This window comes from Camelina sativa, chromosome 4 (genome assembly GCF_030686135.1).
Source record: "Camelina sativa cultivar CO46 ecotype springtype chromosome 4, ASM3068613v1".
Taxonomy (NCBI): Eukaryota; Viridiplantae; Streptophyta; class Magnoliopsida; order Brassicales; family Brassicaceae; genus Camelina; species Camelina sativa.
Genome location: NC_141883.1, coordinates 19794142 through 19811436, shown reverse-complemented (window position 1 = coordinate 19811436; position 17295 = coordinate 19794142). Strand labels below are relative to the sequence as shown.

General features: G+C 35.0%; 3 protein-coding genes across 32 annotated transcripts; 1 reads left to right on the top strand and 2 right to left on the bottom strand.

Moving 5' to 3' along the window:
- Positions 1-356: 356 nt before the first annotated feature.
- LOC147945997 (uncharacterized) lies at positions 357-1814 on the bottom strand. The gene is made up of 2 exons (XM_087509447.1): positions 1728-1814; positions 357-1682 (listed from the first exon to the last, which is right to left on the bottom strand). The coding sequence occupies exons 1-2, from the start codon at positions 1812-1814 to the stop codon at positions 357-359; spliced, it is 1413 nt and encodes a 470-aa protein (XP_087365573.1).
- An 873-nt stretch (positions 1815-2687) lies between these two features.
- LOC104780665 (cyclin-dependent kinase G1) lies at positions 2688-6526 on the top strand. Of its 30 annotated transcripts, none has more exons than XR_015596890.1 (7): positions 2688-2896; positions 3231-4593; positions 4681-4822; positions 4913-5001; positions 5096-5442; positions 5536-5687; positions 5801-6120. XR_015596890.1 is itself a non-coding variant. In XM_010505187.3 (5 exons), exons 1-5 carry the CDS (start codon positions 3221-3223, stop codon positions 5188-5190), a joined length of 1626 nt encoding a protein of 541 aa, XP_010503489.2. In that variant the 5' UTR covers positions 3087-3220; the 3' UTR covers positions 5191-5397. The 30 variants fall into 30 exon arrangements, 2 of the variants coding, with proteins under 2 accessions (XP_010503489.2, XP_010503485.2); XR_015596889.1 differs by lacking the exon at positions 5801-6120 and adding an exon at positions 6151-6526 and having other exon boundaries at positions 2695-2896; XR_015596891.1 differs by lacking the exon at positions 5801-6120 and adding an exon at positions 6151-6526 and having other exon boundaries at positions 2695-2896; positions 5531-5687.
- Positions 6527-12743: 6217 nt separating this feature from the next.
- On the bottom strand, positions 12744-14319 carry LOC147945996 (glutathione S-transferase T3-like). The gene is made up of 2 exons (XM_087509446.1): positions 14252-14319; positions 12744-13536 (listed from the first exon to the last, which is right to left on the bottom strand). The coding sequence occupies exons 1-2, from the start codon at positions 14317-14319 to the stop codon at positions 12744-12746; spliced, it is 861 nt and encodes a 286-aa protein (XP_087365572.1).
- Between the last annotated feature and the right edge of the window lie 2976 nt (positions 14320-17295).

Sequence of the window (17295 nt, the reverse complement as noted above, 5' to 3'; positions counted from 1 at the left end):
TCCCAGTTCTCCTTGCGTTTCTTGAAAGCAGGGTCACCATATATACATGAATCAAAGAAGGAAAAAGCCCCAAACTGAACTTGAAAATCCATCATGTTTTTATCTACATATTTAAAATCAACCTGAACTTCGCTTTTGATGAAAAGAGCTAAACCACCGCTTTTACCAACTGGTTCGACAGTGAAAATCCTCTCATAGCCCAACCACACTTGTAAATCTACTAAAACATTTCTATTGTGCATCGTTTCCATTACAAACAAAATCTCAGGGAAGTGGTTTTTTACGCAATTTCGTGAGACGATGAATCTCCAAGTCATGAGACCGTCCCAAGCCTTGGCAATTCCAACTTATCATACTCATTGCACGTTGGGCAGTCCCTCCTTTGGGACTACCTCTAAGGGGATCAGTTTAGCCGACTTCGCAGTACTAGGACCCTCATCCACTGCTTTCCTTTTTTCTTTTACCCCAATACTTAACCCTAACTTAATTTCTTGGATACCCTCAGTTCGTCCCACCTCCAAAGGTTTAGCTTTTCTTGTATATTTGGTGGGTCTGTTTCTTGCTCTAGGCTTTTTAGGCTTAATCCCGGACGAACCAGCTACAAAAGAGCCAATTCTGAAAACCGTCGGATTAACCTGAAAAGGCTGAGAGAGGGCTAGGAAATTCCCTGAATCTTGAATAGAAATCTGATTACTCGGATCCTTTCTCCATAAAGACCTATCTATCTCTGAATTTCTTTCCAAACTCCTGCATAGAACGGGAGCCTCTTTTTCTGACCTCTCCAAATTAGAACCAACATCTTCATAGTTAAACACCATGCCTTTATCTTTATTCAGGTTCAAGTGAACCAGCGGTAAAGGTTCCAACCTCAATATCGATTTTTGAAGCATGGGATCCCCCTCCACTTCACTCACTGACTTTCTGATCTTTTCAATTCTCCAGTTTTTTTCCCCTTCGTTAGATGTAAGTAGATATTGTCTCATACCTTCAAGCACATCTGATGCTATCTTAGGTCTGCCTGAAGCGACATCAACTCCTACTTGATCCTCTCTTAAGACTCCAAAGAGAGGGTCAGACTCTTTAATAAACAACGGTTTCTTTTTTCTTTCAGAAGGTTCACCCCTTTGCTTAGCCATCTGCAACCCTTCTCTTTCCTTTATAACTAGTGGAGAAGCATCTTTTTCATGTGTGAGCCTCTGACATTTATAACACCGCTTTTGCACCCTTTCATACTGAAATCTGACTGTCGCTGATCCACCTCTGGGTAAATTGACCACTTTGGAAGTTCTCAGAGGTCTAGACACATCAAACAAGACTTTTACTCTCACATACCCCTGAAGTTGAGGCTGCTCCGGGTCAAAAGCTACTTCTAGCACTTGACCTAATAGTTCCCCCAAAGTTGTTATCGCTGCTTTTGTGTAGTAGTTGATTGGCAGATTCCAGATCTGAACCCAAATCGGCATTGTTTGAAGATAATTCAAAGGCGGGACTTCATACCATCGATCCACTACTATCGACCATTCATTAAACATGTGTGCTCCTTTGCTTAAAACATCTTGTAAGTCATACTTATAATCAAAGATGAATTGAAACTTTTCCTTGTCTAGCGCTATGCCTCTTACTCTTCCTTCCTTTTGCCATTTTCTTGGCAGATTTCTTAACAGCCTATGCATCGGATGTGCCTATAGATTTAAAATCCTTCCAACCAGATTGATTGCGTTTCTCACCGATGATGAAAATTCCGGTAGATCCAGCATTTCAAAAGACAAATCTTCTTCTTTGTCAAGCGACATGACCATAAGCGCTTTATCCATTGCCGCGGACATCTTCTTGCGAAAAACTCTGATTTGACAAAAAACAAACTAACAAACCCTAATTTTTTAGGAGGATTTGATCTATTATCTTAACTTTGTTTCTAAACAGGATGGAATTCGAACACAAAAATTCTTAATAGTACTCTCTTCTCAAGTTTAGACAAAGACTCTAACTGAGAAAAAAAGTCCTAAGCCCAAAAAAGGGAATTTCAATGTTTTGCAAATCGAACATAATTTTGGCAAAACAAACACGTGGAAGACATATGTGTCAGTATGGTTTAAAGTGGGACGCCCTGGAATGCATTTAACATGTGGATAACCAACCTATATAGCTGGATAGGCTTCCAACAAGATCAAAGATTAGTCTCTTAGGGTTTGCAAGTCTCTAGCTCTTTTGTGTTGCTTACGCTTAGATTTCTCAGAAACGAGGGAACATATTCTCATGTGATTTTTAGTATGGTGATATGGAGCTTTGCTCTTCACAGATTAATCAACTGGATTCAAATTAAAAGAGAAAAATCACTTCTCCCTCTCCTAAAGAAACATACTGATCATAGTTATAACTTCTCAAACATTTTCTGGACTAAAATTTACTGGTTTTTTTCACTGATTTTATGTCGGATTAGGTGAGGATGAGATCACCCAAAAACAAATCAGATGCGCGTAGGAAATATCTAAAATCAAGTGAAACGCGTCGAAATGCTAATGGTTCGATTAACATTAGGTAGCAACATCCTCACTGTCAAAATTTAATAACGCATGTGCGCTTTCCACTAGACGACTCATCCATCATCATCGAGCGGTCTCAATTTGTTTGATGGAACCTAACGGTTGTAACCGCTTATACCATGTTAGTAATTCACACTTGCCCGCACCCGACAATAAAATGAAATTATTATTAGTTGACAAATAAGAGAAAACAAATCTCGACGAAAGGCCATAAAAAAAAAAAAAAAAAAATCAAAACTTTATTTTGCTTTCTCTCATTGAAGAATTTGAGAAGAAGCTCCCCCACACGATTGTTTCCTCTTTGGCTCTCTCGTTCGATATCTTCTGGATCCCTTTTCCCGATTCGCCGTCCGGTAAGACCTTCCGGCATCTGTAACAATCGGCGGAGAAAGGAAGGAGTTCAAAACTCTTCCCTGGAATTCATTTATTTTTTTTTTAAGGGTTTTCCAGATCTGATTTGATATCATCCAAGATTCTCTCTTTCTTTGATTTGATCTGATTGTTTTTTTTTTGATTCGGTAATTGAAGAATACTCATCATCTCCGTTATCGCTTTTCGTATCTTGGGGTGTTTTTGATTTGTGACGATATTGGTGATTTGGGGGGTTCTCTTTATTTTGGTGAATTTTTTCTTTTTCGATTGTTCATTGAGAAGAAAATTCTGGTTATTTAATTACGATGGCGGCAGGAGGAGTTGAGGTTTCGAGAAGTTCTGTTGCTGTTGTTGTTGATCGTACTCGTGGTTTTAATTCACGTCAAGGTGGTGGTGGTGGTGGTGGTAGAGACGCTGAGAGGCGTCATCAAACTAAAAGACCCATTGAAGCAGATGATGATCGCAGGTGGAGAGATGGGCGACGTGGTGACTCTCAGAAAGGACCACGCTTGGTTTCTCAAAGAGGAGAGGCTCGAGAGGAGTATCGTGTTCAGAAGAGGAGAAAGTGTTCTCCTTTCGCGTCGGAGATAGAAGATCATAAAGTGGTTCGAGCTCCACTTTGTGAGAAGGTTATTATAACTAACCAGTTTGTTGATGTGACTGCTGCTACCAGGACGATATCTTCTGAGGATCATCAGGGCAGTGTTTTGTCACCTGAGTTTGTATCTACAGTGTCAGTTCTGCCGGTAGAAGCTCAATTGGATGGGCAACATCCGTTTGATGATCTTGAGGAGGGCCAGTTGGAGGATGAGCAGCAGGTGGTTCAGGCACCTAATATTGCAACGTCTAAGTGGGCCACGTGTTTGGAATCTCCAAAGGATGTAATAACTGATGTTGTCAAGAATAGTAGATGGAACAGGAGCAGTTTGTCTCCTGAGAGCGGGGAATTGTTATCGGAAGGAAGGAGATCCACTCAATCTGGGTCTGGTAGCGGACGTCGCAGCGTAGAACCCACTAGTGCCCATGAACATTCAGAGCATGAGTTGGGGAGTCGTATTGATATTGGTGTTGGTGAAGCAGAATGTTCTACTTCTGGTTTTACTGAGTCAGAAATTGATGAACCAGCTTCCTCTGAGATAGGCTTGAGCATGTTAGCTGGTAGTAGAGATGTAAACGAATATCAGAAGCTAAGTAAGATAAATGAAGGCACTTATGGGGTTGTCTACAAAGCTAAGGACAGGAAGACAGAAGAGATAGTGGCACTCAAAATGATTAAGATGAACATGGAAGATGAATATGGATTCCCGTTGACGTCTTTGAGGGAGATCAACATTCTTTTGTCTTGCAATCACCCATCGATTGTGAACGTCAAGGAAGTTGTTGTGGGAAATGGAGCTAGTGTTTTTATGGTCATGGAACACTTAGAACATGATTTGAGGGGAGTAATGGACAGGACGAAACAGCCTTTTAGCACCAGTGAGGTAAAATGCCTGATGATACAGCTGTTGGAGGGTATTAAATACCTCCACAGCAACTGGATTATCCACAGGGATTTGAAGCCATCGAATCTTCTATTGAATAACAGTGGGGAGCTGAAAATATGCGATTTTGGAATGGCTCGCCAATATGGGAGTCCTATAAAGCCTTACACCCAGTTGGTGGTTACACAGTGGTACAGGTGAGAATATTTTGTTGGGCGCCAACTTTTTTTTTATTGTTTGTTAGACTTGTCAAGCTTACCTAATACTTGTTGTTTGTGTTGCAGGTCTCCGGAACTTCTTCTAGGAACAAAAGAGTACTCAACTGCAGTTGATATGTGGTCGATTGGGTGCATTATGGCTGAATTGCTGTCTCTAAAACCACTTTTCCGAGGGAAAAGTCAGAATGACATTGACCAGCTTCAACAGGTAACTGTGGGTTTTCTAGCTTCTTTATACTTTGTTTTCGTTGATCAGTGTTTATCCGGTAGTAATTAAGGCTTTGTAATATGTCCACAGATCTTTGCGGTTCTTGGGACACCAAGCGAGACAAACTGGCCTGGATTCACGTCGTTGCCGGGAGCAAAAGCCAAGTTTCGTAAGCAACCGTGAGTAATTTTTCATGTAGTGTTTATCGGGTTTTATGATGTTGGTTATATTACGCATAATAAGTTGGTCTGTTAATCTGTGCTTATATTTCAGGTACAATTTACTGCGTAAGAAATTTCCTGCTGTATCTTTTACTGGAGCTCCAATTCTGTCAGAGTTGGGATTTGATTTGTTGAACAGATTACTGAATTTTGATCCAGAGAAGCGCCTAACAGTTGATGAGGCTCTTAGCCATGGCTGGTTTGATGAAGCACCTCTTCAGAAATCCAAGGAGTTCATGCCTACATTTGCTTCAAAACGTAACTGATAGATCTAAACTAGTATTTGAGTATCTTTGTTACATTAATACTTTCTTGTCCTCATATTCCTTTGTGTTATCTTCTTCACGAGGTAAATACTAAAGGGTTTACCCAAAAAAGTTGGAAGGGGACTTGCCATCTGTAAGTTATCTCCACAACATTTAAAGTTAACTTGTAGCTCTTTTTCTGTTACCCTGTCGTTTATACTAAGGTTGTTCTCTCTACAAAGATTAGGCCACGAATGGCACTGTGGTACGGCTGCAGTCTGATGACCTTAACCGCAGTGTCACCGGTGAATGGTAACATGATTTCTGAAAGTTCAAAGGCTTATTGGGTGCGATGAGCTATTCTATAAACTACAGGCTTCCTCTAAACGTAGCATTCAGGTCTGATTGTTGTGCCGCAGCATCAATATATACCCTTACTTTTTTGATAATCACATCTTCTCATGCCTTTCTCTCTTCTATGGTTTTTAATCTTCTTCTCTCATATTGTCCAGTCGTTACAATCATCAGCGTTTTTATTCATCATCAGTGTTTATAGTGTTCATGGCTTCGCCAATCACCGTTTCTTGTATTTGGCAGCGTCGCTAACTCTAAACCGCTCTGATCAGATGTGTAATTGTTATCGTGACTGCAAATAACGAGTTACACTCTAGTATATATGAATTGTCGGATTAGGTGTTCGATATGCATTGTAGGATTAGGTGTTCGATAGTGAATTTTTTGCAAGTAGTGTTGTGTTTATTCAACCTTTTTATTCGTGTTCGAATTTATTCAAAATGAGGGTAATAATAATATTTATGGCCCCTAGTATTAACATGCTTGTCCTTCCAACCATCTTTTCTAGGCTTCGGCGATTTTTTTCCTATTTAAACGATGGTAAATACTTTGTTTGAAGATTGTTTTAAGAAGCGTACACAAATGTTCGATAAAGAGGAATCCCGAGAGCTATCTCACAGACTATAAAGAGACATCTCATAAGCTGTATCAAATTCAAAAGACCAACAGTTTTTCATAAGAAGAAAATTGTTCCTTCTCAAATTTGATAATGAACAGATTTTTCTACTCATTCCTGTTTTATCATTTTTTCTTTTCCTGATTGTTCTTTTTTTTTTTTTTCTTTCTATTCCTCTTCATTTTTTTTTTGTTCTTCAATAAGTTACCAATTGAAGCCATAACTTACAGCTATTGCTAATTTTGAATTACAACAAATGCTCATTTTAGATGACTTTTTCATTAAATAGCAAGATATTTAAATTATGTTTAGGTAAATTAATGTTCAATAACACCAGATGTTGGGAAGACACTATAAAATAATAAATCATTAACAAATGATTTAGAAGAAAACAAAATCAAACTCTAAAAAATTCATTACTACAATACATTTTTTCTATATTGTGAGTGGGCTCAATAGATCAATTTGTGCTACTAATTTTTCTCAACTCGTATGGATCTGATTAATAACGTATTCAAAACTGTATAAAAGAGCGGTAAGCTAAAGTTGTAAATTGTTATGAAATTATGCAAAACTGTAAGAAAGACTTGTACATGAAAATTGTACAAAAAAACTGAGAGTGAAGTTTTTAATAAAGTTTGTAGTAAAGCTTTTGTAATTAGTAAAAATTGAAATATATAAGAGCATCTGCAGTGGGAGTCTCTCACCGAAAAACAAAAAACAAATGATATATATAATTAATGATATTAAGACAAATGATAAATATAATTAATTTATTAGTTACTTTTCTCTCATAATTTATTTTTCATTTGATTTTTGGTCATCTCATGCATATGTGATAATTCATTTTCTGACATTTTCTTTAACTTTTCTACTTTTCCATTTTTGTAGTATTAAAAATATTTATAAAATCAATCTTTTAAAGATAAAATAAATTCTCTAAAAAAGAAAGTATATAATAATAAAAAAGTAAGAAAGAGAATTAAATGAGTCTCTCATTTAACATATTTCTCATCATAATTAGTTTTAAATTTTATTTAAAATTTAAATTTTAAATAAAAAATAAAATTACGAAAAATTTCTTAAAAATTTATAGAGGTTCTCCCTGATGCTCTTATAAACACAAATATTTTGTAGACATGTGTTAGCCTATCGGCGGAAACCATTATGAGTTTTGGGAGTAGAAACATGAAATGTATAAACAAATAGAGAAGTGGTCTAGTCATGGCTACTTACTTACTACAGTACTTTGGTATAATTGGAGCAAAAGACATCTATGATCTTATCATCTATCTAGTGACTATTGCCCTAAAGGGGGACAATAGCTTGGTGACTCATCCTAGTTCTGCCAACCAGATTCCAATCAACACACGTGGTTCAAACCATTTCGTCATTTTCCCAAGTTAGGATTCTTGGGTTTTGGGAGTTTTGCGGCCTTTAAGACGAACCTAATTCTCACAAATTCTTTGAACCTTAACTCGAGTTGGCAAATTTTCATTGGCTGAACATGCCTGCCTTTGTTTACTTGCGTTCACTTGTTAAAAGACTCATCTCTCCATGTGGTTTCATTAATTAAATAAAATTTGCAGATAATAGTAGTATTTGTTACGAAAACTGTTGGCGAACTAGCTACTATTACTAAATCGGATACTAATTAATTATACAATTAGGTATCAGAGCAGCAGGTGAGATTCATAACGTAATCAATGTTTTTTCTCCTATGTATCTCCTTTTTTTTTAATCAATGTCTTTGAAAAGCATATGCTATAATCTAAAGATAAGAGATTGATTTGTCCGCCTTTTACTTTTAGAAAGTAAATCGACCCAGTTTGGTTATCACTATTGACTATTATTCCTAGGGACGTCTGTAAAGGGAAACCCTCTAATTATCTCTTTTTTTTGTCAAACTCCCTCTAATTATCATGTATAATTTTTATCTATTACACTATTACCATGTAATATATATATATAAGTATACCATTTTAGCTTTATAAATTTAAGTTTAGGATGTACAGGATAGGAAATGTATATACGTACTTCTTATAGATTATAATTTATAAATGACGTAAATAATTAATCTTGGTCAATTCATATATATACCTTTGTACCCCTTCAATTAACATATATATATATATATATAGATATATACCTTTTTGTCAAGACTTAATGATTTCGCTTCATATATAAAATACATATACATTGCTTTCATATATAGTCTTAGAACTATCTTGAAGTTAATTTTGATCCGCAAAACAAACGGTCTTCATCGGAAGATCATCACAATTATAGAAACCAATATAATTCATATTATATTATATCTTGGTATGATTTGTAAAACTTATCCGATGATTGACCAAAAGTTTCAAATTATGTAGGTGCTATGGGAACCTATATGGGATGTGCCACGTGTTCCAAGAGGCATGCATACTTAGTAGAGGACGAATATTTTTGTTGCTATATTTTATACAAGTAACTACCAAGCCTTGCCCAACAATCAATGAATTCACTTTTTTCGTCCCAAACATAGTAATTATATTATTATATATTCGAAACACCTAAATCAGTCTCCGAAAGTTATACCTAAAAAGAAAAAATCTAAACCTCTAATTCTAACACTATGAATCAAAACAATTGACTAAATCCCTTAATTTAAAAACACGAAGAATGAAAAAAAAAAAATACTTAACAAACAAAGCTAATAAACTTTGCTTAACCATAACCTATCTTAGTGACGATGAAAAGGCGGACCTTTTTCAATACAAGGATGTCATCTTCATCAGTCGATGTTGCTTAAGTCATAGTATAATAAGCTATGCATCATTCAATCTTCGATGCATTATATAGTCCATGTCTATATGAAATGTTGAAAGGCGTTATTGTTCACCCCACAACTTCATATGAATAGTATTATTTTATTTTTTTCATTTTGGGTTTCACAGATCCATACTAGGCGGCGATGCCCGTTCGACACCATCAACCTTGTTGATATGATAGGAAGCAATAAATCTTGCGATGATGCAATTGAAAGCATCTCCAAAAGAAATCTGATCTCTAAGATTCGCCAAACCTCAAATTTAAGGTTTACCTCTCTAGTCGAAAGTCTACATAACTATAATTCAAACAATTCTTAATTATATGTTTTAATTTTCAATTACGTGATTATTAAAAACAAGGATGATGTTTTGAATGTTGAAGAATACCACCTAACAAATCCTGCCTCGTCGGTCTATAAAAGAAAATACATCTAATTTCAATCTAGGTACGTACAACGTAACTAAATGATCATTGACAAAACATTACTTACCTTCCTCGAAACAATTACGTTATATAATGCTAAAGAAAATGAATCCGAGAAATACTATATACCTTCCTCGAAACATTCGATTTGTAGTTCATAAACTAAAAAAATTAAAACGACGGGAAACGAAATTGTGGACGGAGTAAATAAACGTAAAAAACTTTACAAATATATATATACGTTAATAAAAAGTTAAAACCAGATATTTCAAAGAACTTAAAAAGATAATCTAACATAATCATAATTATAATGACTTATACCAAATTAAATTTAAATAATTGAGTACTAATGTCTTAGTCAGAAAAAAGATTCTGGTTCTGGAGTGAAAACCCTTCCAGCGATGAATGTGATGTGTACTTGAAGCATATAAACTAATTTAAAACAGATATGCTTCATTACTGGTTTTGCTTAATTTACTATAGTTAAACATACAAATCATGTTAATTAATTAAGAATGATTATTATAAACATCAGCTAATGACTTGTCTAGACGTGTCCTTTATGCGTGTTCTCATTCAAAGCACTACAAAGCCCACCCGTAAATACTTCTAGATTCCCCCGCACCTTGGAACTCCATCCTAAATCTAACGTTAAATATTTATTTAAAGGATTTTTTTTTTGTTTTTGGAGGGGGTTGGGAGCTTCGAACTCTAGTTTTAATACTATTCGGTAATTCTATATACAGAATGACGAAAAAGTATAGTAATACATTAAGATATTTGTTGGTTTCCATAATTAGTCATATATATACAGACAATATCTTGGAATAGTGGTATAAGAGCATCTTTACTCCAGCAACCCACTCAAGTTGCTCAAAGATTAACTAATCATAAAATTAATATTAAAATAATTAAAGCAACTTATTTAGAATTTAACCAAAATCATCTTTCCACTAGAATATTCCAATGAAAGTTGCTCATCATTTAAATAATACTTTTTTCTTATTTTTTGTTAATTAATTATCAAATTTTACTAATCTATCATGAATAAAAAAATTATTTATATTATTTGTATTACACTAAACAGAAAACAATAAAATGTTACAGAATTTGGAATATTAAACATATTTTACAAAATTCGGAATATTAAACATAAGATACAAAATTAAAAATATTAAACATATTTTACAAAATTTGGAACAAAATTTATTGTTGGGTTGCACCAAATTTTTGCCAGATATGCTCAATCAAGTCTTTTTTCAAAAGATCATGCATTTGTGTATCTTGAACGTCATTTCGATTGCTCATCATGTTATTTAAATTTGTTGCCATATCTATAGAAAACGATAAATCGACATGAGAAGTTCCGCTTCCTTCTCCGTGATGGAACTCTGATGGATAGTAGAAATTGTAATCATGTCGTTCGTCTTCGACTATCATGTTATGCAATATGATACATGCTCTCATTATTTTCCCTATTTTTCTTTTATCCCAAAAAAGTGTGGGATTCTTCAGGATTGCAAATCGAGCTTGCAAGACTCCAAATGCACGCTCTACATCTTTCCGGCATGCTTCTTGATATTGAGCAAAGAGTTTTGCTTTTCGACCACGTGGAAATGTAATGGATTGGATGAAAGTTGCCCAATTGGGATAGATACCGTCAGTGAGGTAGTACGCCATATTGTATTGCCGTCCATTGACAACATATGTAACTCTCGGAGCTCGGCCCTCTAGGATATCATCAAACACCGGTGAGCAGTCCAAGACATTGATATCATTTAACGTACCTGGTGGTCCGAAAAATGCGTGTCAAATCCATAAATCTTGGGATGCCACAGCCTCTAATACGATTGTCGGTTTTCCAGATCCACGTGAATATTGTCCTTTCCATGCAGTTGGACAATTCTTCCACTCCCAATGCATACAATCTATGCTCCCTACCATTCCGGGGAAACCGAGATGTTCTCCAATATTCAGTAATCATTGAAGGTCTTCCGCTGTAGGTCTTCTGAGATACTCATCTCCAAAAAGATTTATAATTCCCTCTACAAATTTTTCAAGGCATTTGTGGGCGGTTGTTTCAGCCAGTCGTAAATATTCATCCACTGCATCTGCCGAACATCCGTATGCCATCATCCGGATAGCTGTTGTGCATTTTTGAAGTGCAGAAAGACCGATCGTTCCAGTAGCATCTCGTCTTTGTCTAAAGTATGGGAATCCATTCTCAATAGTATTAACAATACAAATGAACAATGGTTTGTTCATTCTAAAGCGACGGCGGAACATAGCGTGGGTGTATGTCGGATTCTCACTAAAATAATCATTCCACAACTGGTTGTGGCCTTCTTCGCGGTCTCTATTGATGTGCACTCTATGGAATATTGGAGCTGCTGGTACTTCCGGGTGAGTGTAGTGGTATTGAATCTCCTCCACTATACTATCAATTTCCTCCTCTACCATTTCATCAACTTCTTGATCAGAACTCCAATTAGACATTTTTGAAACTTTGAGATTGTTGTGTGTCTTATGGGAAGTTTGGTTTATAAAGTAATGAAATTGTTTTTGAAGTAAGGGTAGAAGTAAATTTGTTTTTGTTTTGGTTTTGGAATCGGTAGTGTTTTGGTGCTGTTTTTTTTTTTTTTTTTTTGCTTTTGAATATTAAAGAAGAAGCAATGAAGAGAAGAGAAATGAAAGAAGAAACAATCGGAGAATGGAGAACAATGAAGTAGAATTTATCTTCAATATATAGACCTAGAGTTTGACACAAAACCAAACAAAAACAAAACCCATTCACGGGTTGAGATACAAGCATTCGACCAAATCAACACCCATTCACGGGTTGAAAAATCTTACAAACCTTACAAAAGGTGGACTAAACACCACAACACAGATCCGAAAGAGAAGCAACATTCACGGGATTCTACTATTAAAAGTCATACTAAAAGACACTAACAGACAAGAACATTCACGGATTGCCTATTTTAGAGATTGCGCTCGCTACTTATTTCCCTTCACGTGACATCGAAGTATCTTCATGTCTCCGCAAAAACCTGCAACAAAAGACAACAACAGCTAAACACAAAAGAGTTAAATATCACTTCACAACATCAATAATTAAACACAAAAGAGTTAAAACACAACACAACATATATCACACAACAAGGATCAAGAACAAGAGTTAAAACACAACACAACATCAATAATTAAACACAGAAGAGTTAAAACAAGACAAGTGAAGATAATTTAACCTAGATGTTTGTCAACATTTGATCAACCAGTTTGTCCCTATGTATAACTTCAGCGGGTGTTAGTTCACCCTTGTTAATCAGGCTGTCTAGCAATCTCATCTTGGCGTGTCTCTCCTTAGCTGCTTGTTCTTGATCCTTCATTGCTATGATCCGATCATCTTCAACATCAATACTCACTGAGGCCGGTTTCTTCCCTTTTTTCTTAGCAGCTTTAACCCCCGGAGGCCTCATTTCAGCTCCATCATTGGCTGGACTCGATGAGTATGTTCCGTCTAATTGTAGCTTCGTCCTCTTGGAACTACATTCCTCCATGATCCATTTCTGATCATGCTTCAGTTCCCTCCAGCAATGCTCTAGAATACATGGCTTTTTGATGTTGTTCATGTAAATATCATGCGCCAATTTGATCACATCGTCTTCTAATTCTCCACTCTTCTTTCTAGTATTGGCTTGTGTGTAACATCCAAAAAACTTGTTAAATTGATGGTTTATCTTGCTCCACCTGGCCTTCCATTGACTAGCCCCTCGACCGTTTGAACCGGTCCCTCCACCATTTGATTTGTAGTAGGCAGCGACTCTAACCCAGAAGCTATTTAACCGTTGCTCGTTACTCACAACTGAATCCTTGCTTGTGTTTAACCAGGCGCTTATGAGGTTGATATCCTCATGTGCACTCCACCTCTTCCTACTTCCTCTGCCTCCATCTTCTTCATTGTCGTCCACTATAACTTCAATACAGTCTTCAGATTCTGATTGGGTGCTAAGATTAATAGGTTGAGAAGAGAATGGATAGCTAAGATTAATAGGTTGAGAAGAGAATGGAGAGCTAAATTGAATATACTGAGAAGAGAATGGATCGCTAAATTGGATAGGCTGAGAAGAGAATGGAGAGCTAAATTGGACAGGCTAAGAGGTTTGTGCAGAATTATCAGAAACGTTTGAGTTTTTTTGAGAATTCAAAAGATCCATGAAATTAGGCGGTTGAAAACCAAAAGGGTTTGTAGAATCCATTGATTGTGTTGTAGAGAAAAGGGTAATGGTGTAGGTTAGTGTTTAACATAGAAGGTTTATATTGAGATCAAGGTTTGTTTAAAATTAAAGAGTGTTTATTAGTACAAAGGAGATATACTTTTCAGTATATCTCTTTGAATAGACACTTGTTTTGCTTTTTCAGAAAATCTTTGGCTTCAAAAAAAGTATTCCAAAAGGTGGGTTTAAAGTCAAGACTAATTTCAATTTCAATCATTTTGGGAATAAACCACTAGACCAATTTAAATAAATCTTTTTCCTTCTGAGATTCAAATCAAATATCAATTTCTTTTGATTAAAAAAACAAACAAAATCGATGGAAAAATTTAAAATGATATCACAAAAAAAAAACAAGATACGGGTTATGAAAATTTTCAAACAATTGTTAGAAAAACACATAAAGACACGATTCACCCAAAAACATAGCCAACACACGGTTCACCCAAAAACAAAAATACAGTGACATGAAAGGAGCATACCTTCTCAAGTAAGAGAATCCACTCCCAATGTCAAGTTGATGATTGCACTCTTCACCATCAAACCCCATGTGCACTCCCAGTCGGACAAAACATGACAAATAAATTATGAATATTAATCACACCATAACAGTTACAAAACATCAAACAAAACTCCTAAGACATGATTATGCAACGTAAAAGTCAATCAGAATCTAAAAAACGATCACTTGTACCACATACTCAACAAACAAAGCCACATCAAGACATTATTGAACTAAAACTGCATTTACGACTTACCAATCTGCCCGGTTTTAGGCTTCCATATGACTTCAAAACAAGCCTTCTCAGCATTTTCGTTCTTCTTTGTTCCTGCTTTAGGTCCGTAAACTACAGCTAGAACTTTTGTATCTCCTGAAACAAAAAACGAGAAGCATAACCATTAGAAAGTTCTATCAATCCCATTCAAAAAGTACCCATCTGAGAGATATTGAGAAAGCTTATATATGTTATCAAACAAATAAGAAACAACAAGTACTTTGCGACCAGCTAGCAGAACCATGAGGACGATGAAGGATGTTACGGGAACAAGCAAGTGGTCTCAGCTGATTCGGTGTTCTTCCATCTTCTCTATCAATCTCCATTGCTCTAAAATACTTCTTCACACAACAAGGGTTTCATAAAGTAAGCATCTTTGGCCACAAAATTCAAATTCTTATATAGTATAAGAACGAATTGTACCACTGAAAACAAAAACTGGTTCTTTCAATCCTACAATACTCGTTTTTCCGTGTATAAACAAAAAGAAACAACAATAGAAGACGAATCATAACAGAGCTAGAGTAAAAAACCTAATTTTGAGTAAGCTAGAAGACGAAGAGACGATTCCTTATCAAACAAGAAGACTCTGATGTAACAGCTTTGGTCTCCTTCTCTTTGTCTTCTCCACCAAAAGAGTTCCTACGAGTAAACTCTGATGAACAACAAAACATCACAACACCTAAATCAACAAGAACATATCAAAGATTCTGAAATTAAGATCTACAATACCAAGATTAGCCAAGAGAATCTATCTAAGAGTTAGCCGAAACCAGTAAACCCTCCAAACAAATCTCAAAACCAATTGAACATCAAACATTAACAACTCTCACAATCATATCGAATTTAATCCTAAACCCTAACATTAACAACATGCAATAAGTAAGATATGAGAAGACAAACCTTCTCTGTCTGATTCGTCTCCCAGTGGATCTCGCCGTCCGCTTTACGCCATCAGAAGACTAAACCGCCGTCGTTGTCGCAAAAGGAGGTTGATCGTCGTGAGAACAGAAGCGTCAAGTCTTCCGGTTTAAGTCGATCGGAGTGGGCATCGTCTTCCTCAACCAAAACCCTCCAGTTTTAGCCGGAAAAATCTGATGGTTCGCGGTGAATCCACTGATTTTCCGGTTGTCAATGGAGTCTCGAGAGATAAGAGAGAGAGACAAAGTCGGGAAATAAAAGAAGAAGAAAATAGGGAAAAAAAAAAAAGATTTTATGTTTATGAATCATCTAATCATATTAAGCCACATACCGTTTCTCTTGAGTTGCTCCAAATGCTTCCTAAAAAATCGATACTCAGCTAAATGGACCAAAATACAGATTTTTAATACAGATTTTTGATACAGTTTTGGGGTCCAATTGCAAGAGTACCACTGAGAGTAACTCCCAATGGAAATGGTCTAAGGTGTCTGACTCAAGTTCTGGTCCTTGTAAGAGGGCGTGGGTTCAAACCCCATTTCTGACAATTCATTTTTAACAAAAAAAAAAAAAATGTCTGGAATAGTGAAAATTTAAATGTCTGGAATAGTCATATACATGTCTGGAATAGCTACAACAACTTATACGAAATTACGAACCAATAATAAAAGTCTTGAGTGTTTTTTTTTTTTTTTTTTTTTGTCATCGTCTTCAGTGTTTATATTCAGTCATTTTTTTTTTATTCACTAAAATATTAAATTGAAAAATGAAAACTTTATGACATATTGAAGTTTAAATATATTTGTTTTTTAATGATTTTGTCATTTCATTATTGTTCATGAATTTTATTTTACACTAGGATCATTTATTTTTTTCATCTGATCTTTTTGCCGAGAAAAGAAATCATTTAATTTAGCTATATGACGAATCAATTCGTATCCTTTGTTGTATCCCTTAAAGAATTTGGACTCTCACTTCGAAGATGTTAGTTTTCAAACTCAAAAGTTGTTCTGTTTATTTGTATTTATTTTTTTGTTTAACATTATATTGTTTTTTACTTGTGTCTATCTCTTAGGTTTTAAGTACTTCACAAAAATATTTGAGAACAAAAAAAGATAGTTTGGATATAATAATTAATCAGATATTGTGACATTCATGTGTATGTAACTATGTATATACTAGATAATGTCCTATGCGTCAAATTTGAAATTAATATAACAAAATATAATTATATATTTTTAAAGGAATTTAGTAACTTATTTGAATAAATTGATAACTTAATAGTTTATATTACATTGATATTCTTTTAAATAAGTATCTTTCAAAACTTTTACAAAAATTATTAAAATTTTCCCACAATTATTGTCTTATAGCTTTCTTAGTTTCCTCAATAATTTTTCAATTATCCAACAAATGTAAAAAAACTTACCTGTGATTTATTATATTATTTAGATTCAGTTATGAAGACTAAAGACTCTCTTTCGAGATAATTGATGAAGTCATATATTAAAGCATATGGGAATGATACAACTGTACCAATATAAGTGAAACTAAAACCTAACTTAATATATTTACATTTCACAATAATTTGGTTTTAATAAATTAATATAAACATATATTTTGTATATGTTAATTAATTATATATTGATAAATGATACATGATTAGAATAATATTAATAAGTGAACAGACATTGAAAAAAGTTACATAATAATTTCATGTGAATTATTTCTTTTGAAATAAATAAAAATATAAAAACAAAATATAAAATACACGACATATCTTAAGGATGACAATTACAATTGAAAATAAAATTATTCATCTTGATGTCCAT